This window comes from Garra rufa, chromosome 15 (genome assembly GCF_049309525.1).
Source record: "Garra rufa chromosome 15, GarRuf1.0, whole genome shotgun sequence".
Taxonomy (NCBI): domain Eukaryota; kingdom Metazoa; phylum Chordata; class Actinopteri; order Cypriniformes; family Cyprinidae; genus Garra; species Garra rufa.
This window is the reverse complement of record NC_133375.1, coordinates 28,236,532-28,264,197: the sequence shown is the minus strand read 5'-3', so window position 1 is coordinate 28,264,197 and position 27,666 is coordinate 28,236,532. Positions and strand designations below refer to the sequence as shown.

Here is a 27,666-nt window from a genome sequence, read left to right as displayed (position 1 = left end):
CGGCACTGTCATTATTGTCGTATACTGACAGCCTGATCTCAGGTCAGCTGAATTGCTGTAATTACAGTTGCAGAATGAGCTCTATTTTTGTATCGTGGGTTTTGACAATAATAGCAAAAGTGGAAACAATTTGGCGTGTGTATGTGGTTAGAAGAAAATGGTTTTAGGCTGTCTTCCTCCCGGGCTCACTATTACTCAAACCTGCTTAATTGCAGACATTAGTTACATAAAGCAAAGGTACTATTTTGATAGGACATGGTTTGAATAATTTATTAATTAAAAATCAATGATATTATACTGTTATTATATGCTGTAAAGATATGTATATGCGGTAAAGAGCTAGGCTTGGGTACCAATTTATGAACTATCATTATTGTGGCCATGGGAAAAGCATTTAACCAAATGTTCCATCAGTGGGACTACCTAAAATATGTGCACTGTGTGTCACTTTGGATGAAACATCTGCTAAATAACCCCTTACATTGTTATTGTATGGTATTGTTATATTGCAGTATTGTTTTGCAGATGGAGAACAGGAGGGTCTGCGCAGATCCACATCTAGCCCAGATCACAGCAGGTACAAAGAGATTTTCCATATGGTATGATTAATGAACACTTTAACATCCAAAAATGCAGATTTAAAGGTAAAGTGTGTCATTTTTGTGGTCTCATCCCAAACCCACACCATTGGTTGAGCCAGAAAGAAGTCTCTTCTGCTCGCCAAACCTGCATTTATTTGATCCAAAGTGCAGCAAAAACCGTTACAATTTTTAACTATTTTTTACTATTTAAAAAGACTGTTTTCAATGTAAATATATTTTAAATGTCATTTATTTCTGTGATTTCAATGCTGAATTTTTAGCATCATTACTCCAGTCACATGATCCTTAAGAAATCATTCTACTTTCTACTGGTGTTGTATAGAATAGAATATTTTGAAGACTATTTATAGTATTTAGATATGCAATCAGTTTTATTAGGTTATTTATATCATTTAGACTATAAACGCTACCGTTTAAAAGTTTGTCTTTGAGTTTGAAGAAAGACTCTTATGCTCACCAAGACAAGACATTTTTCGATCAAAAGTACAGTTAAAAACAGTAATATTGTGAAATTATTTTAATTTAAAATAACCACAATATTAAATAATTTTAATATTCCTGTGAGAGCAAAGCTAAAGTTTTAGTAGCTATCTTCAGTCACATGATTCTTCAGAAATTATTCAAATATTCTGATTAAGTTCTTAAAAACGTATAAATGCTTATTAATGTATTTGTGGATCCAGTGCTTCCTTGCTCAAGAAAAGTAAAAAAAAAAAAAAAAGAAAGAAAAAAATCTTACAGACTCCCAACTTTAGGAGTGTGGATTTAAATAACATAAATATTGTTTCGATTACGTCTGTTATTAATTCTGCATTTTAATAGCCTTAGTTTCTCCTACAATCACTTCCTCACCCATTCAGTTTTCTTCCTCTCATCTCTGCAGGCTGAGTTCCACAGCATCTGGTTCGGACGCTCTGTTTGGACCTCCTCTAGAGTCGGCCTTTAAATCCCACAGCTTTGCTGGCAGAGAGCAGCTCCAGAACGCCTTTGCTGCTTCTGAATGTAATTCTCCAGCACCACACCATCCCCGACCACATTACCGTGATAAATGAGAATCGACTGGACGCACTATCCTCTTAGAGTGTTTTAGAAAATTGAGAATTAAAAGCTTTAAGCTAGCCTAATGTGTGCCAAAGTGTGCATTACCATATTCTAAGAATTAATTGACTCGCTTTGTCAGAACTGCTTGTGTAGGCATTAAAGCATGAATTATTCAATTATGGACCAAAGTGGAATGTGAATTACTTTTCGGCAGTCAGCCCTTTTATTATCAAATCTGTTGCTTTTTAAAGACATTTCTATTTTGATCTGTAATAGACTTTTCTTTGTTTGACAGATGCAGCCTTCTCTTCTGATTCATCCTCTCCTGAGAATGTGGAGGATTCCGGACTAGATTCGCCTTCCCATCAACCTCTTGGGGCTTCTCCAGAGCCCACCGGTTGGGCAGCCTGGCCATCCACTCAATCTAAAGACTCCGTAAACTTGAGCCGATCATCTGATCCATTCCTCGCCGCATTCCGTGACCCATCACCCGGTCGATCTCCTCTTCCACAGGACGACGCCACAAACGCCTGGCCTTCCAATCTACGTTCTCCACGTCCCCCGCCCGATGTCGAGCCCACCACCTTCAGCTTCCCGGCCTTCTCCCACAGCCTGGTGTCCTCAGAACTGGAGCCCTCTGTGTGGAGCTGCAAACACATTCCTCCAGAAGACCCCTTCCTGGATGCTTTTGAACGCTCCGCCACCAAAGACAACATGCCTCCACCTGATGCCTGGGCCCCGCCTCCCCCTCGGCCCGCCAGGGATGGCAGGGGCATGGAAGGCCGCACCGATCCCTTTTCTGTCTCTCTGAATGACACTAAAACCCTTCCTCCTCCATCCTCCTCCCGCAAAGACAGAGACAGAAAAAGAGAACGTAGCGTCCCACCTCCAGAGTCCCCAGATGACCCTTTCGCTATTACTATGATCGGTAGCCCAACGCACCAATCGTCGCTGGCGGCGCAGGCAGCTGCACAAGGCAGATCCAGTAGTAATAGGCCGACGCCCAGTCCTAACCCCGCTCCCAGTACTCAGCCCAAGAAAGAGCTGGTGCACTGGAACTCGGTGCATAATCCTTTTAGTGAGGGCACTACGAATAACACCGTCACGCAAGAGTCCACCAGAAAACAGAGGTCTTTTAACGATGAGCCTCGCAGGAATGGACCGCCACTCACACGGCATTCTGGGCCACAGGAGGACCTCTGCTTTTCTACAGACAAGGACCAGAACTTCCTGGATATTAACACACAACCAGGTATTATAGACTAGTCTTTGACTAATATGGTGGGCAATGCAGATACTGATATTTAGAGAGCAGAGAAAATGATATATGAGCAATATCGCCCAAGTGTCTTTAAAAATCCTCTTTTGTGCAGAACTACTGCCTTCTGCCAGATTGGTGTCTGCAGGACACAGATTCAAATCTCAAGTTGATAGTTTAACAGCTGAGCCCAACCCTCCATTATTAAAACGTCACTTTATAACTAGTAACAAAGGACCGTTGCAACACTGTTTGAATTGCGTTTTGCGAATCAATTGAATAAAATCAGGCCTTCAAATGGCATATCGCAAATTATTTTGATTTAGATCAGGACTTTGGAGCAGGTTCACGAATCATTTGCTTCAGATCGGAACTTTGCGTATCGTGAATCAGTTGATTTGGATTGGAACGTCAACTCATGTATCACAAATTATTTGATTTAAATCGTAACTTTGACGTATCGCAAGTCATTTGATTCAGATTGGGACTTTGGAGCGAGTATCGTGAATCATTTGATTTAGATTGGAACTTCAGAGCGGGTTCTTGAATCATTCCACAAATTAAATGATTTGCGCTCCACGCTCCGAGTCCTGATCTGAAATGATGGTTTGTGAATCGTTATTCAAATTGGGACTTCAGAGCGTGGAACGCGATTCATTTGATTCAGATCGGGACTTTGTGTCAGTTTCAGAGAAAGCGGCAAATTCCAGAAGATCTGGCCGAGGTAAGGCTGCTCTCTGTGGGTTAATGAGTGGTGAATGGCCGCTGACGGTCTGGAGCTCACATTTCTGAAAACATTGAAGCAAATTTTCAAATAGACATTATCTTTATTATCACTAAAATATCGCACACCTCTCAGCCAATTTTCTATAGACTTGGTAAAATTGTTTTGTACTATGGAATAAACTCATGTTTGGAATGATATGTGGGTGAAGAAATTTTCATATTTGGGTTCTTTATTTTCCCTCTTGTCTTTCTCTCTCTCTTTCTCAGTCTCCCAGCATGGTTTCAGGCAGGACAGCACTGAGCGTCTGGCATTGGCTCCCCCTCGGTCGGTTCGGTCCAAGCGCACCTCAGGCAGACTCAGTGGCTGTGAGCGGGTAAATGTCCCACAGACCTTATTACGCCAACTATCCAACCAGCGCACTTAAGCTTCTTTAAAACCATATAAACAAATCCCTTAATCGGGCTCTGCTGCAGCCTCTTTCATTCTTCTCTTGTTTTATGAGATGCGGTTTCTCTCATGAGGTCCTTCAAATTGCTCCCTTGACTTCAGCTCTAAATTAACACCACTATTAAGATTCCACTTCAAGCTTTTAATTGCTTTATACTGTAAGGTAACAAATAATATTACAGAACAAAGAAACAGGCCTCTGGCGGTTTGTTCAGCCCAAAAGCATGTGTTTTCCATCCACACACAGTGGAAAGGAAAAAATAAATTGAAAATAGAGATTTGACAGATAAAAAAAATGTTGAGTTTCAGTATAAAATATACTGTATGTTTAAGGGAAAGTGCATAATTTTCATTAAAATGCATAATTTTTTCAACTATCTAAGATCTTATAAATACAGTTGAAGTCAAAAGATATTTCACATAAAAGCCATTTAAGTATTTATAAAAATAACATCGTTCAAAAGTTTACATACACTTGATTCTTAATACTGTGTTGTTACCCGAATGATCCACAGCTGTATTTTATTTTATTTATTTTTTATTTTTTTGTTTAGTGATGGTTGTTCAGAGAGTCCAGTTAAACTGCCTGCTGTTCTTCAGAAAAAATCTTCAGGTCTCACAAATTCTTTGGTTTTTCAGCATTTTTGTGTGTTTGAACCCTTTCCAACAATAACTGTACGAGTTTGAGATCCATCTAATCACACTGAGGACAACTGAGGGACTCCCAAATGATCACTGATGCTTCAGAAGTAAACACAATGCATTAAGAGCCAGAGGTGTAAACTTTTAAACAAAAAAATGTTTGCATTTTTCTTATTTTGCTTAAATATCTTTTTTTTTTCATTTAGTGCTGCCCTACAGAAGATACTTACATTTTTCCCAGAAGACAAAATAAGTTACATTTACTCTGATCTTTAAATTCAAAAAGTTTTCACCCCCGGCTCTTAATGCATGGTTTTTCTTTCTGGAGCATCAGTAATTGTTTGAACCTTCTGTAATAGTTGTTTATGAGTCCCTCAGTTGACCTCAGTGTGAAAAGATGGATCTCAAAATCATGCAGTCATTGTTGGAAATGGTTTAATACACAAAAATGCTGAAAAAAAAAAACAAGAATTTGTGGGTGCTGAAATATTTTTCAGAATAACAGCGGGTGGTTTAACTGTTCAGGACTCATGAACTATCACTAAATAAAAAAACAAACAGCTGTGGATCATTCAGGTACATGTAACAACACAGTATTAAGAATCAAGTGTATGTAGATTTTTGACCTCAACTCTACACTGAACAAATTTTAAAATATTGTAAATATTTAAATCAAATAATATTTTGTACAGCATATATTAATTTAATTAAAAAAATGTATGAAACATATATAAAAAGATCATATTTATATATTCACAATATTTATTATTTAATTTATACTGTATAAAATAATATTTGATTTTAGTATAGCATTTTACACTTTAGCACATTGCAGAAAGTACCATAAATCCTCAATTCAACATTTTGATTTTGGCTTTTTTTCTATGTTGTGTCTCAGTCTAGGTCCCTGTGTTCATCTCCACTTCCTGAGCCCAGTCCTCCCCTCACCTCCTCATCCTCCTCCAGCCCCAGCGAATGGGGGCTGCAAAACCGTGTTCCCAGCCCAGCCAGAGGTAACCAGAGGCACTTGTATTTCCCTAAACACCCACATTATCACAGAACTTAATCGTATATTACACAAAGAGACAGCCTCAGGAGCTTCGCTGGAATTTTATTATGCTAATCTAATGTAGACATATGCACATTTATGGTGGGGACTGTCAGGAAATGTCCTCATCATTATTTCGCTGTGGCTGATTTTGTCAAAAACAGTAGCTCACGGGCATGCATCTAATATAGAGGATGCATCTCGCAAAATCCCAGGACTGACAGCAGCAAATAAAGTTATGGAGTTGAAGATGTCACACATTTATGTCTTAAAGGGATAGTTCACCCAAATTGAAAATTCTGTTATTAATTACCCTCATGTTGTTCCAAACCCGTAAGACCTTTGTTCATCTTTGAACTGCATAGACAGCAATGCAATTGACACGTTCAAAGCCCAGAAAGGTAGTAAGGATATCATTAGACCTTTGATCATCTTCAGAACACAAAATAAGATTTTTTAAATGAAATCCGAGAGCTTTCTGACCCTGCATAGACGGCAACAGTTCAAAGATGAACTAAGGTCTTATGGGTTTGGAATGACATGAGGGTAATTAATGACTGAATTTTCATTTTTGGGTGAACTATGCCTTTAATTAACAGTTTTATGTTCTATTGAAAATTGACATGGTTTTTAAACTGCAATGTTGAATTGTCATCCTGCAGGTTTGTCTCGAGGGCCCAGTCCCATTTCTCTGAGTACTCAGGAGTCTTGGCCTGTAGCCGCAGCCATCACGGAGTACATCAACGCCTACTTCAAAGGAGGAGAACACAACCGGTAAGGAGCTTCTTTCACCCCATCTGGAGGACATAGGCTTTTATCAAGTGATTTGCTGTCCAACTGTTTATGTGTGTTTGTGTTTCAGCTGTCTGGTTAAGGTCACCGGTGATCTCACTATGTCCTTTCCTGCTGGCATCATCCGCATTTTCTCTGCCAACCCTAACGCACCAGTATTAAGCTTCAGATTGGTGAACATCTCTCGAGTGGACCACTTCTTACCCAACCAGAAGTTGCTCTACAGGTATGATGCCCTTAAATACTAAAACAGACTTGTTCTGGGTTAAATTACAAGCTCTGTGAACAGCATCTGTGGTCTTTGTACCTGCAGTGACCCGTCACAGAGTGACCCGGACACCAAGGATTTTTGGTTTAACATGCCGGCCTTGACGCTTCACCTGCAGAGAGAAGCAGAGCTCAACCCACAGGCCTCCTATTACAATGTGGCTCTGCTAAAATACCAGGTCAGTCAACACAAACCTAAGAAGTGCTTGAATAACAATATGACCTGCTTTAATAGTACATAAAGGAGTATTCCATGTTCTAAATTAAGCTCAATTGCCAACAATTGTGGAAAAATGTTCACCCAAAAATAAAAGTTCTGTCATTAATGACTCACCCTCACGTCGTTTTAAAACCGTAAGACCTTTGTTCATCTTCAGAACACAAATTAAGATATTTTTGATGAAATCTGACCCTGCATAAACAGCAACGCAAGTACCACATTCAAGGCCCAGAAAGGTAGTAAGGACATTGTTAAAATAGTCCATGCGACATCAGTGGTTCAACTGTCATTTTATGAAGCTACGAGAAATTATTTTGTGTGCAAAAGAAAACAAAAATAACTTATTCAACAATTTCTTTTTTCAGTTCCTTTTGTTGGATAACATAACAGGACCAACAGCAGAAAATAAAGTTATGAAGTTGAAGATGTCACAAGTTTATGTTTTAAAGGCAAAAATGAAAATTCTGTCATTCATTTCTCACCCTTATGTCATTTCCAAACCCGTAAGACCTTTATCTTTGGATCACAAATTAAGATATTTTTGATGAAATCTGAGAGCCTTCTGACCCTGCATAGACAGCAACAGGAACTGACACAGAAGGGAAGAAATTGGAAAGGAGATACTAGGAATTTGTGCTCTGCATGTAACCCATCCAAGTGCACACACACAGTAGTGAACACACACACACACACCGTGAACACAGTGGGCAGCCATTGCTGCGGCGCCCGGGGAGCAGTTGGGGGTACGGTGCCTTGCTCAAGGGACTCACCTCAGTCGTGGTATTGAGGGTGGAGAGAGCGCTGGTACTTCACTCCCCCCACCTACAATCCCTGCCGGACCTGAGACTCGATCCCGCAACCTTTGGGTTACAAGTCCGACTCTCTAACCATTAGGCCACGGCTGCCCCTTAAAGTTACAAAAACTGTATTCTTGTAGCTTCCTAAAATAATGGTTGAACCACTGAGGTCACATGGACTATTTAAATGATGTCCTTACTAACTTTCTGGGTCTTGAACATGGTAGTTGCATTGCTGTCTATGCAGTTCAGAAAGCTCTTGAATTTGATCAAAAATATCTTAATCTGTGTTCTGAAGATAAACAAAGGTCTTATAGGTTTGGAACAACATGAGGTTATTAATGACAGAATTTTTATTTTTGGGTGAACCAAACCCTTTAACTTGCATTGGACTCGGAATATTCCTTTAAGGGTTGACATTTTTGAAAATACTTTTAAACTATTTGAAATGTTAATCTGAGCTTTGTTAAATGAACTCTGTCCTAGGCGTCCTCTCAGGATCCGGGTAGAGCACCCCTCCTGCTGTCTGCTGAGTGTCAGCGCAGTGGAACGGTGACCCGTGTGTCTCTAGATTACCACTGCTGTCCCGCAACTGCCCCCGCCACCCAACTGACCTCTGTACAAGTGCTGCTGCCCCTCGATCACACCGCCACAGACCTGCAGTGCCAGCCGCCCGCATCCTGGTGAGAACCAGTGTGTGTCCGGAGGGTGTGGTGTGAATGACTTACATTAATTATACAGTATTGGGAGTTTCCAAGGAAAGAAAATTGACATTTAGATGTTTGCTTAAAGAGATAAAAAAACACCAATAAAAAATGAATACAGTAAAACCAAAATTTATTCAGACACCTTAAACATTTCTCACATTATCACAGTTTATTAGCTATAGTTTAGAAAATGGTGATAAAATACGACAAGAGCTCAGAGTTAAACTGTGTCAGAACAAATTCATCTTGATAATGTCAGATCACTTTGATAGAAAGGTATATAATGGATTAGTCAACCAAAAATTCAGACAACTGTTAGTATGATGATATTTACACAACTATCAATACTTTGTTGACCACTTACCAAGAAATACTTAATTTTGTTCAGTCTGTGGTGTAAAAAGGTCACATTAGTAATTAAAGAAAAGACACTTGTCAGGTCAAAGTGGCAGAATAATTTTTGGTCCCAAATTTGTATCAATTTTACTGGTAGTCCGAAGATTTTTTAGTATTATATATCTTGATATAGTATGTCAAAATTAAGTTTACTTACATAAATGAACTGTAGTGTAAAAAATATCCAAAATTAGATCTGGTGTCTGAATAATTTTTGGTTTGACTGTGTTTGTAAGAGCTGATAGAATAAGAACCGATTCCTTTTTTCACAGGAACGCAGAGGAAAGACGACTCCTGTGGAAATTGTCTAACCTCTCTCCAACAAATCACAGCAAAGGTCAGTGCTGCCACCACCTGTTCATCCTCCTCTTTCTTTTTTTATCACTTATTCATCATTCATGTTTAAAGAAAGAAAAATGTTTTTGCATCTCCATGTTATTCCAAATATGAATATTTTTTCCTACAAAAAGAGATTTTCTAAACATTTTCTTGCCATTCTGTTTATAGTAACTAATGACTATGGAAGCCCAATTCCACCACTGAATAAAAAATATATCTCACAATTCTGGCTTTTTTTCTCGCAATTGTGAGGTTATATCCTCGCAATTTAGATTTCTGTTTTCTCAGACTTGAGATGTAAACTCACAATTTTATATTATAAAGTCAGAATTATGAGTATGTCTTGTAATTCTGACTTTATTTCTCAGAATTGCGACTTTATTTTTTTTAGAATTGCAAGTTTGTATCACACAATTCTGTGGAAAAAAAAAGTCAGCAGTGCAAGAAAAAAGGCAGTTTATATTTTGCAATTCTGACTTCATTTCTCAGGAATCTGAGTAAAAATAGTCAAAATTGTGAGTTTGTATAATGCAATTCTGTGAAAAAAGTCAAAATTGTGAGATAAAAAGTCGCAATTACCTTTTTTATTTTTATTCAGTTGCAAAAACGGGCTTCCATAAACAACTGCCAAGCTCTAAAGAGGACAAAAAATTAAAAATGCTCTATACAGCTTATTTATGTATGATTATTGCACTGTATTAGTATAGTATTTAATAATATAATTAATTTAGAAATTTTATCTGCTTGTAATTTTTTGATTAGCTTTTTTAAAAAGTATTTTTATACTGCTATATATTTCATTTTCATTTTAGTTTTATTAATTAAAAAAAATGATTATATAAAAATTTATACTTTTTTTTTTCATCTAATATTTATATTTTATTTATTTCAGCTTGGTTTTAATACTTGTTTTTTGATATAGTTTATGATTTCATAGTATGATTTAATTACAGCATACGGTTGTAATTTGATTATAGATTGAATAATAATTGAAAAAAAAAAAGAGATTCTTTAGAGTTCTACCAAAAAAGCTTATGGGCTAGAAATGATATAAGTGAATAATAACAGAATTTTCATTTTAGAAGTTTCATTTTATAACTTTTCAAATAACAGTGATATAAAATGGAAAAACTAAAGAATATCTAATATCTAACATCCAAGAAATATTGATTGTCTTAGAAAAAAAAAAAGCATTGCACTATATATATAGTTGTACTGACACAAGATGTTTTCAGTGGAAGTGGGCGGAAGAGAGGCCAAAAAAAGCAAAAAGCCAAGAAACAAACTTGCATGTTTCTGAATACAGATGATCAGACAAAGCATTATAGGAATGCTGTGAACATTTTGGAAGCAACACAATTTTTTTTAAAAATATGGACACCATTAGGATATTTCACCATCCTCTTGCACATATGTGCCGTGAACCCAACAGCTGATGCTGACACTGTGAATGTGTGTGTGTTTCTGGGTCTCAGGGTCTGGCACGTTGTGCGCCAGTTGGCAGTGCCTGGAGGTGCCCCGCGGTCCTCCCCCGAGCCTGGCTGTGCAGTTTGTGGGATCGGGGGCTTCTCTCTCAGGCCTGGGCGTGGAGCTGGTGGGCAGCCGCTACCGCATGTCCCTGGTAAAGAAGAGGTTTGCCACAGGTAGGAGCCAGAGCTACTTTTTGTCTCATAAGCAGCTCCTTTCAGTTCAGAATTGTTTCTTCAGTGGGATATCTTGTTGTCAGGTGGTTGCAAAGATGTTCTCTAGATGGTTGCTTTCTGGTCCAATTTAAAAAAGTCTCTATGATATTCTTGTATAGATATGGCTCCAGTCCCTCCTGCACTTTGAGGTTTATTTTGTTTGTCCGTGTTAGTGTTACCATAGCACACATCTTCTCAACAAGCTAAGTTTTTCTAAAATCAGTCTGGCACCCCCTATCTTCCTGAACTGTTATGCAGTCCCTCCAGAGGTCTTAAATCAGGGACATGAAGACTTTTATCTGTTCCATGTTTCAGACTTCGTCATTGTGCCTTTGCTATTGCAGGTTTAAGATTAGACCTGCACCTTTGCTAGCAGCTAGTCTAATCAGTAGTGTTGCTCATGTATTTTAGGAATGTTGTTTTTTTTTTTATGCCTTTTTTTCCTGTTTTATTTGTGATGTCTTTTGATGCTTTTGATGTAGATTTAAAATATAAAAACTATAATAGTATTTCAGTAATTATTATCATTATTTCTAATAATGATACTAAAATAACACACGATTAGGTGAATGTCAAGCTAAACAGTCTTATTTCAAAACAGATCAATCCTATGGATTTTTTAGCTGTTTATAATTGAATAGCTAAAATATTTACATTTATGCATTTGACAGATGCTTTTATTTGAAGATACATTTTTATACGTTTTATAGGTTTTGCCATAAAATTAATTTGAAGTCAAATTCAAATACAAACTGTATGTATATAGGGCTAGACATAACATAAAACAGAGGGTGGAAAAAAAGTAAAAAAAAAAAAGATTTTGTATTAATATTTCAAATCTGTTCTTATTTTTATATTTTAATTTTACATTTTTAGTAAATTTGTAATAACTTTTTTATATATAAATATATAAATTATCATGTATGTTAATATATAAAATGTTAATATATAAATTAATATTTATTTTTGTATTTATAGATATACAAATATGTATATATATAAAATATTTACATGAACTTGATTTTATTCCAATACATAGTAAATTACTGCTTGCTACTAGCTGAAATATTATTTATATTGATGTTATGTTTTAAAATTGACCAAATAGCAATGCACGACAGATACAATGATAGCAACATGGTGACATATGTAGCACTAATGTTGACCTGTATTATTTTACAGGAAAATACATGGCGGGCTGTTCTTTGTGAGCGGTGATGATGACTATTTCATGACCACGGAGGAACAACGTTTGCACTTTTTTTTAACCCCCTGGACTGCTGGAACTGTCCACATGCTACGGCCCTGACGAGGAGCGCTCATGTTGTACATGTATATACAGTGTGATGTGTGGGAACTTGCATTGCTCTAGGACAAGTATGCACTGGAATTAGGGACCACAACCAGCCTCTACTTTTATCTGTATAGAATTGTTTGTTCAGTGCGCAAGCCACACATTTATTTTAAGTTTGAAGACCTGGATGTACATTTCCTTTCCTTTTTAGTGCAAATTTGTGAACGACTAAGTATGAAGATGTATAAGTTCTGATATTCACAGAATAAGTATGTTGAGTAATCAACGATTTAATATGAAAAAAAAGCGAGTGTACCCGTGTCAATCATTACACAGACAAAGGAGGTTTACACAAATTTATTACACTTCTTACCAGTACAAAATACAGTCGAACTAAGCGGTTGAGGCTAAATAAAGATTTTGTAAAGACACAAAAATAAGGTATCAATATAGTAGTGAGAAGAAATTGCATTTACCTCCATAAAAAGAATCTGTAGCCAGAAGCTTTTAAAACAGCATTAAAAAAAAAAAAAAAAAATACAATTGATGAGCAAATTCCCTTCCCAAAAGCACACACAACAGGCAAAGAACCAGGACAGGCGCAAAAGTACAGAGCCTGACACTCACAACCAACCACAGTGAGAAAACATCCGCCAATCACTTCTCAGAAACAAACACAAAGCTAGAAATGAAGTTTATCTTTGTCAATAGCAGAGAGGGACATGTAGGGCGCCCGTCACGGGCCGCTACCAGGCACCAGTAAAGATCCCGACAATGTCAAACGTCGTCAAAAACAATTACAAACGGATCCTGAAAACGACAGATCTCCTGAAAATATTTCCAGCGTTTCCAATACAAGCGTGAAAACTAAAACATCAGATGTACAGCACCAGGTGATGAGGCGTTTCTGTAAGAATCTGCATATTCTGTCTATTTTGGGTTTTCTACATCGTCTAGAAAAAGCTTTCAGCTATTATGTAGCTTTTACATTTTTTTTGCTAGTACATTTACACAATATCTACTTAAATATGTAAAGGAAGTTCTTTTCATTTTTAGTCAAACAAAAAAAAACTCGTGTTCGTTTTTTGTAATAAAAACAACAAACTATTCACATAACCTGTTGAGTGCACACACTTCCAGTTACTTCAGAAGGCCTTGTGTACAGACGCACGCTCAATATATCGACCACTGCAAACAGCTAAGAACTACAAAACTAGACCATAAAGTTTCACGAACCAATTTTGATGGGAACCCCTCTGCTTTGGAGGAATATCCATCAACACAGTAGGCGTATGTACATCCCGAAGCTTTCCAACGAGAACAGGGTGCTTTCAGGGCAAACCGCGTCGAATAATCTCTATTATAGTGATTTTTATAAAACGTAATAAAAGTTAGACATTAATTCATTAGAACTAAAAACGCTTGAGGTATAGACTAGGCATCTCGTATGGCCGGGGTTTATCTACAAAACGGCTAGAGTGGAGCATCGAAAAGGCTTTGCATGTGCAGCTGAGCGGGCAGCTTTGGGGTCAGCAGGTTGCATCTACGCCTGAGGAACCGCGAGGAAACGGCCGAGGCAGAAAGTCTAAAAAACCGTGACCATCTTTAAAAGGTGCTTTAGACATCTGAGGTTCTGAGACGATACATTCATTCTGCGGTTAGAGGCGCGGTTAGAGGCACGGCCGAGGGAACGACAGAACGAGAGACAATCAAAAAAGAGAAAGAGTTCTGTTCTAGTGTTTTCTTTTCTCATCTAAGGCACTGAAAGAAGACTATGGCACATGAAAAAAAAACAACAGGCATCACAAAACCAGCACGTTCTTGTTTCACAGTCGCAGAAAACCTAAAGGCGAGAGAGGGAGACACACACACACACACACTGACCCTAAACAGACCTACGTACCCTCAAGATAATCAATAAACCTCACAGATGCGTTATCTTGGCCACCGGCAGCCATTTTGAGGTGGTTCGGCTGGTCTGCGGTGGACTGGGGTGAGGCTGCCGCCCTGCTTTTAGATTTCTTGCAGGGAGGGACTGATCTCGATTCGCTCTCTCTTCACCGCTGGCTCGCTCATACTCCTCTCGCTCATCCTCGACATGTCTCCATCGCTGGCCAGGTCGTCTGAGAATGAGGCGTCTGGGAGAGGGAAAGAGAAGGATGTTTTATTACAGAGAAGAGGAAACTTCTAAATGAGAAGGAAACTTGGTTTGGGTTGGCAGCACAAGCCATTACCTTTTTCCATGAGTGATGGCATCATGGAACTGAGGTCACTGAACTGAAAACGAGAAGAGGACAACATTCAAGTTAAAAACCATACCTTATATTTTCATGTTGGATTTTCATAATTAATTAGAAACTATTAAGTATTATTAACAATGCTCTAAACATAAAATAAAATGTATACAATGTATTAGATAACAATCATGTATAAATATATTATAATTATAATATAATATTATAATTAACCTTAATTATTTGGATGGATATAATCAATACAACATACAAACTAATTATTAAAATTAATGTCTAGATATGATATAATATGAAATATTAAAATTTACAATTTAAAATGTATTACATAATCATGTAAGAAATCTATTATATATTACAAATGATATATTAATATATAATATAATTATTAATATTAATTATTTGGATTGATTGAAATAACCCAACAGATATAATTATTATTAATATATATATATATATATATATATATATATATATATATATATATATATATATATGGATGAATATAATAAATCTCAATTTACAATGTATTAGATAATAATCAATTAATAAATATTCTATATTAATTATTACAAATTATAAATTAATATAAAACATTTATATAAATTATTTGATGGATATAATACAACATAAATATAATTACTATTTTAATGTATAAATGGTAAATATAATATAATATATAAATATAAATCATAATTTAAAATGTATTAGATAATTAATGTGAAATTAACAATTTATACTAATAAATGACTAATACATTTAAAATTATGATTTATATTATTTATATATTATATTATATATCTTTATTAATATTAATGATGACATGCATACATATACTTAATATTACAATAAATTATATATATATATATATATATATATATATATATATATATCTACACATACTGTGAAATAAACAATTTATACTAATAAATGACTGTGTGGATATATAATTTATTATAATAATATTAATATAATATAATATAAAACAAATCATACATAAAATGTTAAACCATAATTTGTATTAGATAAATATAAATTATTAACTTTTTATATTATTAATATAATAATTATCAGGATGGGTGGATATAATTAAAATAAATAATTATTAATAAGAATAGTTGTATTGACTGATGGAAGGATAAATGGGTGGATGGATAAATAATAAATATAATAATTATTTTAATTACTGCATGCATATGGTGTAAATATCTATTGTAAATATGTCATTCTCTGCACTTAGTATATGTTCATTCTAGTTAGGAAACTAACCTCAGCAAATGTATTCATCCCAAAAAAAAAAGTTTCAAATGTCACTTCCACCACATAACGCTATTAATCACATCACATCATTTGAGAACTGATGGAATGGACATTTCAGAAAAATACTCAGCTGACGCATTTATATATGCTCTTGGACATTGTTATTTAAATAAACCCAAAACGCACTTTTCATCCCCGCAATATTTAGTTTCTTCGCAGAGCCAGAGAGTCCACAGAGCCAAAAGAAACACCTGCATGTGCTCAACTCAACACAAGCCATCTCAAATATTAAACTACAGAGCAGCCAGATCTCCTCACCTCCCCCATGACAGCGATGGGCGTCTCTCCGGTCGCCATGGCGACGCGGTGCTCTACCAAATAGAACATGTATTCATCATAGAGCAGACGGATGAGGTGGAACGAGCCAAAGCTGGCGGCCGAGCGCAGAGTCAGATCTCTGATCACCATGGAGCTGTAACCAGGGCAACAGAGAGTTTCATTACAAACTACCACAACAAAACCACAACCACACTTAAGTACTGCTTTCAATCAGCTCTCTTCAGAAGATCAGCTAAGGGGCCTAATGAAATTAAACTGAAAGAAATTCATTGGAAATACGGCATTATTTGAGTACTTCGAGAGAGCCTTGTACCTGTAGAAGGACCACTTGAGCAGGAACTGGCGTGCAGCACGGGGGAAGCTGGTACCGCCTTCGTAGGGTTTCAGCACCTGGTTGACGACGTTGTCCAGCCAGGCGGCCCACTGATCCAGAGAGCTCTGCTGCTGCAGGGTCACCTTAAAGTCTTGCTCCAGACGCTGGACGACACTCTCATCACACTGGCACACCCAGGACGCCTGCTCCTGTGACAACAAATACACACAGTGTGAGCTAAGATGACACCCACATAACACCCATGAACCTCAGACAGGATGTAGAAGTGGTTTTGAGAGATACAGACCTGCACGTTAGCAAAGTCCACTCTGTTAAGGTCGCTGAGCATCTGGTTGATCTGGGACGTGTTCTGCAGGACGGCTCGTGCTGCCTGGGCCAGGTGATTCAAAGAGGTGTAGCGGCGCAGGGTCTGCGCAAATGCACTCACTACTGCAGCCTGCGCAGATGACAATAAAACACTCTGAGCATTAACTCACAAAAATATCGAATTCTCACATCCTGTATGGTTAGAGTCACCAAGGTTACATTGTTCACCTTTAAAGCACTTGAACACTTTCATGTTGTCACAGACAAAATCCACAAGCACACACATTAGCCATTCAAGAGTTTGAGGTTTTAAAGAAATACTTTTATTTAGCAAAGACGCATACAATTAATCAAAAGTGAGAGTATTTACAGTATTTAAAGTGACAGACATTTATAATGTCACAAAAGACTTCTATTACAAAAAAAGCTGTTCTTTTAAATTTTCTTTTAAATAAAATACAGCACAGCTTCCACAAAAAAAAAAAAACATTAAACATTTCAATATTGGTGCTCAAGAAAATTTCTTCTGATTATTAAATTAGAATGATTTCTGAAGGATCATGTGATAATGAAGACTGGATTAGCGGCTACTAAAAATATATTTTAAAAAATTAAATATTATTGTATATTAATATTAAAATATATGTAAAAAATATATATTTTATATTTTAAAATACAATAACATATTTTAGAATTTTTACTGCATTCATGATTAAATAAATACAGCCTTGGTGAGTATAAGAGACTTCTTTAAAATATATATGGGATCAGTAAAATGTTATGTTTATTAAATAAGTCTGTTCATCAAGGCTGCATTTATTTGATCAAATTTATAGAAAGAAAAAACAGTAATATTATAAAATAGCATTACAATTTAAAATAAGGGTTTTCTACTTTAATATTCTTTAAATTACAATTTATTCTAACATTACTCCAGTCTTAAGTGTCACTTCAGGAATCCTTCAGGAATCATTCTAATATGCTTTTTATTAATCAATGTTAAAAATAAAAAAAAACTGTGATGCTTTTTTCAGGATTCTTTGATAAATAAAGAGTCAAAAAGAACAGCATTTATTCAAAATAGAAATCATTTGTTACAAGATACAAGATTCATTAACGAGATCAATACATTTTGAAAAATATATATTTATAGTATTAATAGCATTCATACTTTTATTCAGCAAGGATTTGTTAAATTGATAAAAAGTGATAGTAAAGATTTAGATTGTTAGAAAAGATTTCTATTTTGAATAAATGCTGTTCTTTTGAACAATTTATTCATCAAAAAAATCCTGAAAAATGTAGGTTTCAAAAAAAATATTAAGCAGCACAACATTGATAATAAATCAGCATATTAGAATGATTTCTGAAGGATCATGTGACACTGAAGACTGGAGTAATGGTGCTGAAAATTCAGCTTTGCATAAAAGGAACACATTATATTTTACAGTATATTAAAACAGAAAACCCTTATTTTAAATTGTAATAAAATTTCACAATATTACAGTTTTGGCATATTTTTGATCAAATAAATGCAGCCTTAATGAGCACAAGAAACATTACAAATCTTACAGATTCCAAACTTTTGAACTGCAGAAAAGTTCTGTGTAGAAGAAATTGAGAAAAATATGAATTTTGAAATTCATTTACAAAAATTTGTAATTCTTTTGCATTTTGGGGTTTTTGAAACTTGTGTCTGATTTGGAGAACACTTTTCAGCAATTTTATCCTTTCAGAAACACACACATACCTTAGTGCGGACAATCTCCTGTGGGTAGTCACTCATTGCTGAGGTCAGCCATCCTTCCAGGCTCTTAGCGAAGTTTCTGATAGCTTGAGTGAGGGTGCCTGCAGAATCACATTTCCCATCAGTCATGCAACAATTCTGCTTACAGTACAGCAGCAACACTGACCCTGGAACAAGTCACAGTAAGTGTGTGTATATGTATAAATACTAACTGGGAACAGGCCGCAGTACATCAGGGATGAGGATCTCCACCAGTGCCTGATACAGGATGTGATCACAGCTCCTCATCCACTGTTTGATTGGTTCATATTTACACAGAGCGATCAGCTTCTCTCTGGGGAATCCTCTGATGTCCTCCACATCCTCTTCGCTGCAAAATAAACAATATGCATCTTTGTGACAAGTGTATTAAAACAGGTTCATTTTTAACCAGGTTAACAACGGTTTTCAACACTGGTAATCATAAGAAATGTTTCTTGGGCATATTAAAAATAAGAAATGTTTCTTCAGCATATTAGAATGATTTCTAGAATAAATTCCCATCACATGAATAGCCCTCTTTAAAAAATATTAAAATAGATACAAATCTTACAAGTTATTACAATTTAAAATAACTTTTTTTTCTAAGAAATGCAGCATTGGTGAACATTAGAGATTTAAGGCTGCGTTAATATGATTAAAAACACAAAAAAACAGCAATGTTGTGAAAAAAATGCAAATCAGAATTTTCAGCATCATTAGTCCTTAGTGTCACATGATCCTTAATAAATAATTTTAATATGCTGATTTATTATCAACGTTGGAAACAGTTGTGCTGCTTAATTTTTTTTAGGAACCTGTGATACTTTTTTCAGGGTTATTTGATGAATAGAACATTAAAAATAACAGCATTTATTTAAAAGAGAAATATTTTGTAACAACATAAACTATCGTTCATTGCTTTTTTTTTCTTTGAAATAAATGAACACTTTTATTTAGCAAGGATGTGTTAAATTGACAAAAAGCGATTGTGACAGTTTGAATAAATCCTGCTGTTTTTAACCTTATATTGAAAGAATCCTAAAAAAGTTCCAACATTGATAATAAATCAGCGTATTAGGATGATTTTTGAAGTATCATATGACACTGAAGACTGCAGTAATGGCTGATGAAAATGCAGCTTTGCATCAGAAATAAGTCATATTTTAAAGTATATTATAATAGAAAACAGTTATTTCAAATTGCAATAATGTTTAATAATATTAAGTTTTTTCAGTATTCTTGAAGAAATAAATGGAACTTTGATGAGCATAACAGACTTCTTAAAAAAATAAACACACACACATTAAAAATCTTACCGACTCAAACTTTTGATAGATATATATAGATATATATATATATTTGTATACAACAGAAACTCCATGACTTTAAGATTTTACTTATTTCCAGGACTTTCCCAAACCTGAATAATCCCCATTTTAAAAAATCCAGACATTTTCAACTTTTCCATGACTGTGGAAACACTGTAAAGGTATACATGACTCTGCACCTGTTAGGAATGGTAGTGGATCCGTCACTAGATGGCGCTGTTGAATACCAAAAGGTCTGCCATAGCTTTTCTATGAGATGGAACTGCAAGTTCATCACTACGTCCAGAGTTGCCTGGCAGAGAGAAATCAGATGTAAATACAAACTTTCAACGTGCATCAAAACATTAAAACGAGAAAACATCTCTAGATACATCAAATGCATGTCTGACATTCTATACCACTATAATACAAATAATGTTGGAACAAAAACACTAATATGTGAGGACTGCAAAAAGATCTTGAGAAGCTTCCATATAAGTTCTGATCACATTAGTGAGATGAGTGTACTCCTTCATTCTGAGTGTCTTTTGTCTTCCCTGTTGGCATAGACAACTAGATCATCTCAAGTACGGCCCACTCACGACATCACCGTCCATCTCGCAGTCTAAATTATGAAAACAGCCAGTACTTATTCAGAAGCACCCATCTTGAAGGCAATCCACCTTCTTATATAAACAGTTTGTTACACAACACAAACCACATGCAGAAACTCAAATTTCAGCTATCTTATATTGGGTTCTGCGTCCAAAAAAAGGAACCCGAGTCTGTGTGGCAAGGATAGTATTTTAGCAAACCGTAACACACGGAAACAAAAGTAGGTGTTGGTGCTTTATTGGAGAGCAGAAGTGAGAGTGTGGTGAGTTCAGAGTGTTTGTCTCAGTGATTCACACTCAGCTCTCAGATTCTCCTCGATGAGGACACACACTCTTGTATCCAGTTACACAGCCCCCCCCCCTCCCTCCTCCCTCCTCCTCCTCTCGCCGGTCACATGCTATGTTTTGGCTTCCACAGCCAGGTCACCATGGCAACCTTGTTTACCGTTGCCCCAGCAACAGTTCAAACACAGCACTCCAAAACAAAAAGGGAAAATTCTCTTTCGCCAGACAAACAAGCTTTCTTACCTTAGTCGAAAGAGGGGGAAAGCACTACAGTTCTGCTTCTAGAGGACAAGATGATGATTTTTTAAGTGTACTGCACTTGTGAACTCTGAAAAGACAGTTTTATAAACTCACTTCCAATTCAGACAGCACTAAAGGCGTATAGGAGTGACTTCCTGAAGTCCTGAAGGTTCTACTTAGAAGTTTAAAGATCATAATTTAACATGCTGGAGTGATTTTAGACAAATTAAAATATTTTGGGGCAAGTTCATATTTTTCTCTGGAGCTTAGCACCAGTGCAACAAATTTAAAGTGACAGAACATTTTTGCGTTTGCCTTGTTTCTATTTGATACACACCATGAAATCTCAATGGTCCAAAATCCCACTGCAAATAAATGTGTATTAAACACCAAATATGTTCTGATTGCCTGTGGTTGTGTTGTGTTGAACAAAGTTTGTCACTGAAATGACAAATATTAGTTTTGAGAGAGTGAAAATACACTGTCGTTCAAAATTTGGGATCAGTAAGAATTTAAATACGTTTCTTATGCTCATCAAGGCTGCATTTATTCAATCAAAAACCCAGAAAAAAGTAGTAATATTTTAATGTAAAAAATCATTTTCTGTGTGAATATATTTTAAAATGTAATTTATTCCTGTGATGAAAAGCTGAATTTTCAGTATCATTAGTCCAGTCTTCAGTGTCACATGCTTCTTCAGAAAACAGCTGTGCTGCTTAATATTTTGTTGGAACCTGTGATTTATTTAATTTACTTAAAATAGATTTTTTTGTCACAATACAAACAAAAGCTTCTGGTCAGTACATTAAGAAATTGCTACTTTTATTCACCAAGGATGTGTTAACTTATGTTATGATACTGATAAAAAGTGATAGTATTTATTCAAAATATAAACCTTTTCTAACAATAATATGTTAGAAAAAAAAAAAAAGAATCACAGGTCCTAAAAAAAATATTAAGCAGCACAACTGTTTCCAACATTGATAATAAGTCATAAATCAGCAAATCAGAATGATTTTGGAATGATCATGTGGCACTGAAAACTGGAGCAACAGCTGACAAATTATATTTGAAAATATATTAAAATAGAAAACCATTATTTTAAACTAATAATATTTCACAATGAAGCCTTAATGAGCATACGAGAATTCTTTAATACATTACAAATCTTACTGATCACATACTTGCGTATAAAGATATTCAGAATGCAGAATGACTTGTATTTGATTGTGATAAGTTCACAATAAGTTCATGATTTGTCTGGCAAAAATAATGCTTCACCAGTAGCAAATGAACTTATTTGTCTGGAGCAAGGAGCACACAAAAACCCACAGCCGGACAGCAAAGATCCTTCTGGATGAAAGGTTAATTGGGAAAGCTGAAAACTCCTAGTCTGAAGGATGAAAGAAGCCCAGGAACAAAAAGGTGTGCAGTGGACGGGGAGGGACAGAATGAGAGATGGAGAGAGGGAGAGGGAGAAGAAAAAAACAAGAGCTCTAACATGGCAGAAATGACATTAAATGTGAGAGCTATGAAATGAAGATGGGTTGAGTCCATCTGTCAAAATATTGAGAGCGGTGCTACACTCTGAGTGTAATGAGACCAGCCGCATTCTGAAAGTAAAACTCAAGAACATGTCAAACTAGAAACTCCGTCAGCAGAAAGTACGAGAGGGCGGTGGAATACTAAGAAAGAGGCCATCAACAGCAGAGAGTGGGTTTTTCCTTTTGCACAGTTCCTCATTGCCTGCAGCTAAACTGCTGCAAACATTAAAGTGCTGTTTATTCTTTTATTAAAACACAATTTGAAAAATTGAAAGTAAAACTGCTGCAATTTAAATTGTTCTACACTAGGTTTAGGACTGAATGAATAAATTATAATATCTTCCCTTTCTGGAGTGTGATGAAGCAAAACATTTTTATAATGAGAGCTCACAGGAAACAAATCTAATCTCTCTAAAACACTCCCTTCTAAGCACACACAAAATAAGGAGTTGCTTTTCTTTCATGAATACTACATTTTTTTATCTACTAACTTCTGAAGATAATATAGTCACAGAGAGAATACAACTTTTTAGTTTTAGGAGCCATCATTCCTTGCAAAGCATTGCTACTAAGAAAAACAATCAATATAAATGCAAACTGTTAGTATTATTATTGTTGTTGTTGTTATTATTATATACACACTACTATTTAAAACCTTTGGGGTCAGTTAAGTTTTGAAATGTTTTTGAAAGAAGTGTCTTATGCTCATTTAGATACATTTTTTATTATTACATTTTTATAATGTTACAAATAGTTGTGTTTAATAGTGCTTGTGGAAACTGATACTGTACATTTTTTCAGGATTGTTTAATGAATAGAAAGTTTAAATTATTTATTTGAAATAAAAATCTTTTGTAAGAGTATGTAAATAATGGAAGCCCATTTCCACCACTAAATAAAACTAAATACTTAAGGTAACTGCGACTTTATCTCACAATTCGGAGTTTATAAACTCTCAGTTGCAAGTTAAAGTCAGAATTGCAAGATAAGTTGTAACCTTTTTTCTCAAAATTGCGTGATACAAACTCACAATTCTTACTTTTTTTCTCAGAACTGAGATATAAACTCGCAATTGCAAGTTAAAAAGTCAGAATTGCAAGATATACATTCGAAGTTGTAACTTTTTTTTCAGAATTGCGTGATACAAACTCGCAATTCTTACTTTTTTCCTCAGAACTGAGATATAAACTCGCAATTGCAAGTTAAAGTCAGAATTGCAAGATATACATTCGAAGTTGTAACTTTTATTCTCAGAATTGCATGATACAAACTTGCAATTCGTACCTTTTTCCTCAGAACTGAGATATAAACTCGCAATTGCGAGTTAAAGTCAGAATTGCAAGATATACATTCGAAATTCAAACTTTTTTTCTCAGAATTGCGCGATACAAACTCGCAATTCTTACTTTTTCCTAAGAACTGTGAGATAAAAATTCTTAATTGAGACAAGTTTTTTTGTAATTGAGAAAAAAAAAGTCAGAATTGCATGATATAAACTCAGAATTGTCAGAAAGGTCAGAATTGAGAGCTTAAATCTTGCATTTCTGTTTTTTTTTATCCTCGCAATTCTGACGAAAAAAAGTCGAGGTAGAATAAAGTCAGAATTGTGAGATAAAAAGTCGCAATTATCTTTTTATATTCTTTATTCAGTGGTGGAAACAGGCTTGTAAAAATATTATATAAATAAATTGTGTCTGACAAAATTTAATTGAATGATTATAAAATATCAAAATCAATAAACGTGAAATTAAATATGTTGTTAACAAATTAACTTCAACAGAGACTGTTGTGACACATAACATAAAAATATTCACAGGTTGTGAAAGAACATTGCTCACACAAGGTCATTCCCTGAGAGATGTTGCAGGTGCTTTGTTTTGCTTATCCTAGCTGCCTGTAAGAACAAGGCTCACATTCATCATGTAAAGCATGTGATACATTGTTGCAAGAATACTGGCTTGGATAGATTAGTTTAACTATTTGCCATGGTACATTTTATTCATTATTGTATCTCTTTAGCATTCTTATTACTCACTGATCATATAGTACATTATTGTGTACTTGATATGATATGTACTCATACTCACTTGCTGATTAATTTACACATTTACTTATTTATTTTTACTTTCATACTATTTTTAAACAGTTTAAAGTTGAATAAAGAAATCTACTTTCTTCTTCTATACAGTAAGTGATAGTTTGTCTCTGTTAGGTTGCCTTCAATGTTCTAAATATAGCTGTTAAGGAGTTGCTTCCTTTCCATAAAAACAGTGAAGCTCTTCCTTCCATTGGGAGCTTTGCATCATCACACTCTTTTTGCCTTGACTAACAAAACCAATTTCCACAACAGTGTGCAGTACCTCACAGTGAATCCTGTAGTTGCTCTGTAGTTTTTTCACATCATTCATGCTGATTGATTCAGGCAGAGGACATGAGCCCAAATCAGGAGAAGGGAAGGGGGGCAGGACGTGAGACACATCTGCCAAAACACACAAAACATGCACACTTAAAGAACTGGTTGTGCATGTATTCTGAGGATTTTGATGTCATTAAAATCAAATATATTAAATCTTATCATATGGTGGAGATTTACCAATGTACTGCTGGTGATGCTGGCTCTGTGCCGCCACGCTCTGCTCAGGAGTGCTGGACGGGTGCTGGGAGCCGCTGTTTAGACTGTCCCCCATTCCATCCATCTTGTGAAAGGGCTTAAACCTGGATACAGGAAATGGCAACAGGAAGAATAAATGTAGAATTCACTACAGGGGATTATAGAGGATATGACTAAGAGAGAGACAGAAGGCCATTTTCCGACAGGGTGCAGAGTCGGTGACCAACATGAAGCTGTTCTGTGTATTTCCAAATGGTTCTGACACTTAAATCTGATCATTTTAAACCTGGAATCACTAACGTCAGAAGCTGGAGGGTTGTATGATGTTTTCAAAAGAACAACTACTCAGTATTTTTTTTTTCATATAATAGGTAATAAAAATGTATTTTATTTGAAAAAAATAAAATAAAATAAAATAAACGTGTGACTTGATTATTATATTAGAAATTGTAATATTAGAAATTGTTGAAAGAAGTTTTTTGATTTTGTTGCACACAAAAAGTATTCTCATAGCTTCAGAAAACTACTGATGAACTACTTATGGACTATTTTAACGATGTCCTTACTACCTTTCTGGGGCTTGAACATGGTAGTTGCATTGTTGTCTATGGAGGGTCAGAAAGCTCTCAGATGTCATCATAAATTTCTTGTTCAAATTTTGTTTTTCAATTAATGACAGAATTTTCATTATTGGGTAAACTATCTCTTTAATATTAGATTTAGCTTTTTTCTATTTTCAGTTTTAGATCGCTTTTTATTTTTTACTTAGATTTTTTTTATTTGTTTTTTCTTCAAACGTTTCTTATTAGCTTTATGTTATTTCAGTTTTATTATAGTCGTTTTAGTAACAGTATTAGTAATTTTAACTACATTTTTAAATTTCTACTTTAATGTTTTTCATCTAATATTTACACTTTATTTTATTTTAGCTTTATTTCAATTAAGAAAGGTATTTTATTTAGCATTTTATTTAAACAAAATGTATTTTATTTAGGAAAACCACATGTGTAAATTAATTATAATAATAGAAACTGTAGTAAATGGAATTAATTCACTAAAAATTTAAATAAAATCTCACTATTGCAAAAATTCCAGCTAGTTATCGTAGTACATTAAATTTATAAAAAAATTTCACATATTAAAATAAGTTCTTAAAACTAATTTCGGTGTAAACAGGCATAATGAGATACTATTATAGTTCTTATTAATATTTTGAAATCAGTTTTATAGTTTTGGTTTTTATTTTAGTAATTTTGCTGTTTTTGGAATTTTTGTCTTTATAGTACGGTATTTATTTATTCATTTACTTTTAGTGTTGGTTATTATTATTATTTTTTTAATTATCCATAATGGTCTGTATAATATATAATATCCCCTGGTCTGTATAGAGAAGTGTCCATCTATTCAGCCAGTCTGGGAATCAATTAGATACTGATTTAATAAATCAAGAGAAAAAAAGGAAAAACTTCAAAGCTCAATCAGGATCTGAACAATTGACATGCACACAAACACACACAGATCCTATATGCAAAGAAGTGACTGGGGATATGAGATAAAGATTGCATGCAAGTCAGAAGGAGAGAGAGGGGATGTTTTTTTCACCTCTGTTTCTGATGGACAGGTTGTTGTCTCATTGCCATGTACTGCGTGTCCTCCTGCAAGCGGTTGAGAGGCGAGTCAGGCTTCAGACGAATACCGTAATAATGGTATTTTGAGTTCCCCCTGAGACACACGCAGACACAAAATGAGCCATCACATTTTTTATTCCAGCAACAACAGACCACAATTTGAGACTGAACGTCATTTATTTCAGTCCATCATCTCATGATCATTCTTGAAGCATTAGACAAGTGTTTGCCGCAAATGCATTCAATGTTCTTCTCTGTGCTGCTGTGGTTCTGAGACTGGATTGTGCTTTTCTTTTGAGAGTGGATCAGCTGCTAATGTAGTTCATAGATTAGCTATATTTTGGGGGTGTAGGCTGACCTGGTGCCAAGTCGGCGTGTGCGGAGGCCCATGAAGACAGATCGGATGAGTTTGCCAAAAGAGGCTGCGTTAACCGGATCCAGTTTTTGCTCCTGACAGTGTCTCAGATAGTGGTTATACAGAGAGCTCCGCGGCAGACTCACACCCTCAGCCGTCTCGTAATTATCCAGCAGCCACTGCAACTGTACACACACACACACACACACACACACACACATCCAATGAATAAAACAGTATCTAATCAAGCAAGCTTAAATTCTTCAGTTTTCTCCACAAAATAATAGCATTAATAAATACAGTAATAAAAGTGTGGTTTTGTTTAAGGAATAATTCACCCAAAAAATGAAAAGTCTGTCATAATTACTCACCCTAATGAAATCCAAAAGCTTTCTGACCCTGTATAGACAGCAACGCAACTGACAAGTTCAAGACCCAGAAAGGTAGTAAGGACATTATTAAAATTGTCCATGTGACATCAGTGGTTTAATCACAATTTTCTAAAGCTTACAACAATACTTTTTGTGCACGTCTAAGTCTGACATGGAGGAAAAGTAGTTATTT

General features: G+C 35.3%; 2 protein-coding genes across 4 annotated transcripts in view; one reads left to right on the top strand and one right to left on the bottom strand.

The window, feature by feature from the left end:
* fcho1 (FCH and mu domain containing endocytic adaptor 1) overlaps window positions 1-12,538 on the top strand; it is a 63,498-nt gene extending 50,960 nt beyond the window's left edge. The window contains exons 16-27 of the mRNA XM_073818607.1: window positions 526-577; window positions 1,486-1,604; window positions 1,939-2,895; window positions 3,895-4,001; window positions 5,616-5,730; window positions 6,428-6,539; window positions 6,628-6,783; window positions 6,871-7,003; window positions 8,328-8,524; window positions 9,217-9,281; window positions 10,759-10,926; window positions 12,148-12,538. Coding sequence (XP_073674708.1) covers window positions 526-577; window positions 1,486-1,604; window positions 1,939-2,895; window positions 3,895-4,001; window positions 5,616-5,730; window positions 6,428-6,539; window positions 6,628-6,783; window positions 6,871-7,003; window positions 8,328-8,524; window positions 9,217-9,281; window positions 10,759-10,926; window positions 12,148-12,176 — 2,210 coding nt within the window. The 3' untranslated portion in view covers window positions 12,177-12,538. The remainder of the gene's footprint in view (window positions 1-525; window positions 578-1,485; window positions 1,605-1,938; window positions 2,896-3,894; window positions 4,002-5,615; window positions 5,731-6,427; window positions 6,540-6,627; window positions 6,784-6,870; window positions 7,004-8,327; window positions 8,525-9,216; window positions 9,282-10,758; window positions 10,927-12,147) is intronic.
* Window positions 12,539-12,626: 88 nt separating this feature from the next.
* The window catches only part of rfx2 (regulatory factor X, 2 (influences HLA class II expression)), a 47,980-nt gene continuing 32,940 nt past the window's right edge, over window positions 12,627-27,666 (bottom strand). For all 3 annotated transcript variants that reach the window (XM_073818608.1, XM_073818609.1, XM_073818610.1), the window contains 12 exons: window positions 27,106-27,287; window positions 26,722-26,841; window positions 25,102-25,223; window positions 24,869-24,987; window positions 20,026-20,138; window positions 18,710-18,867; window positions 18,501-18,598; window positions 16,731-16,880; window positions 16,424-16,632; window positions 16,090-16,243; window positions 14,494-14,536; window positions 12,627-14,397 (listed from right to left, as the gene is read on the bottom strand). In XM_073818608.1, the coding sequence (XP_073674709.1) occupies window positions 14,273-14,397; window positions 14,494-14,536; window positions 16,090-16,243; window positions 16,424-16,632; window positions 16,731-16,880; window positions 18,501-18,598; window positions 18,710-18,867; window positions 20,026-20,138; window positions 24,869-24,987; window positions 25,102-25,223; window positions 26,722-26,841; window positions 27,106-27,287 (1,593 nt within the window). In that variant the 3' untranslated portion in view covers window positions 12,627-14,272. The remainder of the gene's footprint in view (window positions 14,398-14,493; window positions 14,537-16,089; window positions 16,244-16,423; window positions 16,633-16,730; window positions 16,881-18,500; window positions 18,599-18,709; window positions 18,868-20,025; window positions 20,139-24,868; window positions 24,988-25,101; window positions 25,224-26,721; window positions 26,842-27,105; window positions 27,288-27,666) is intronic.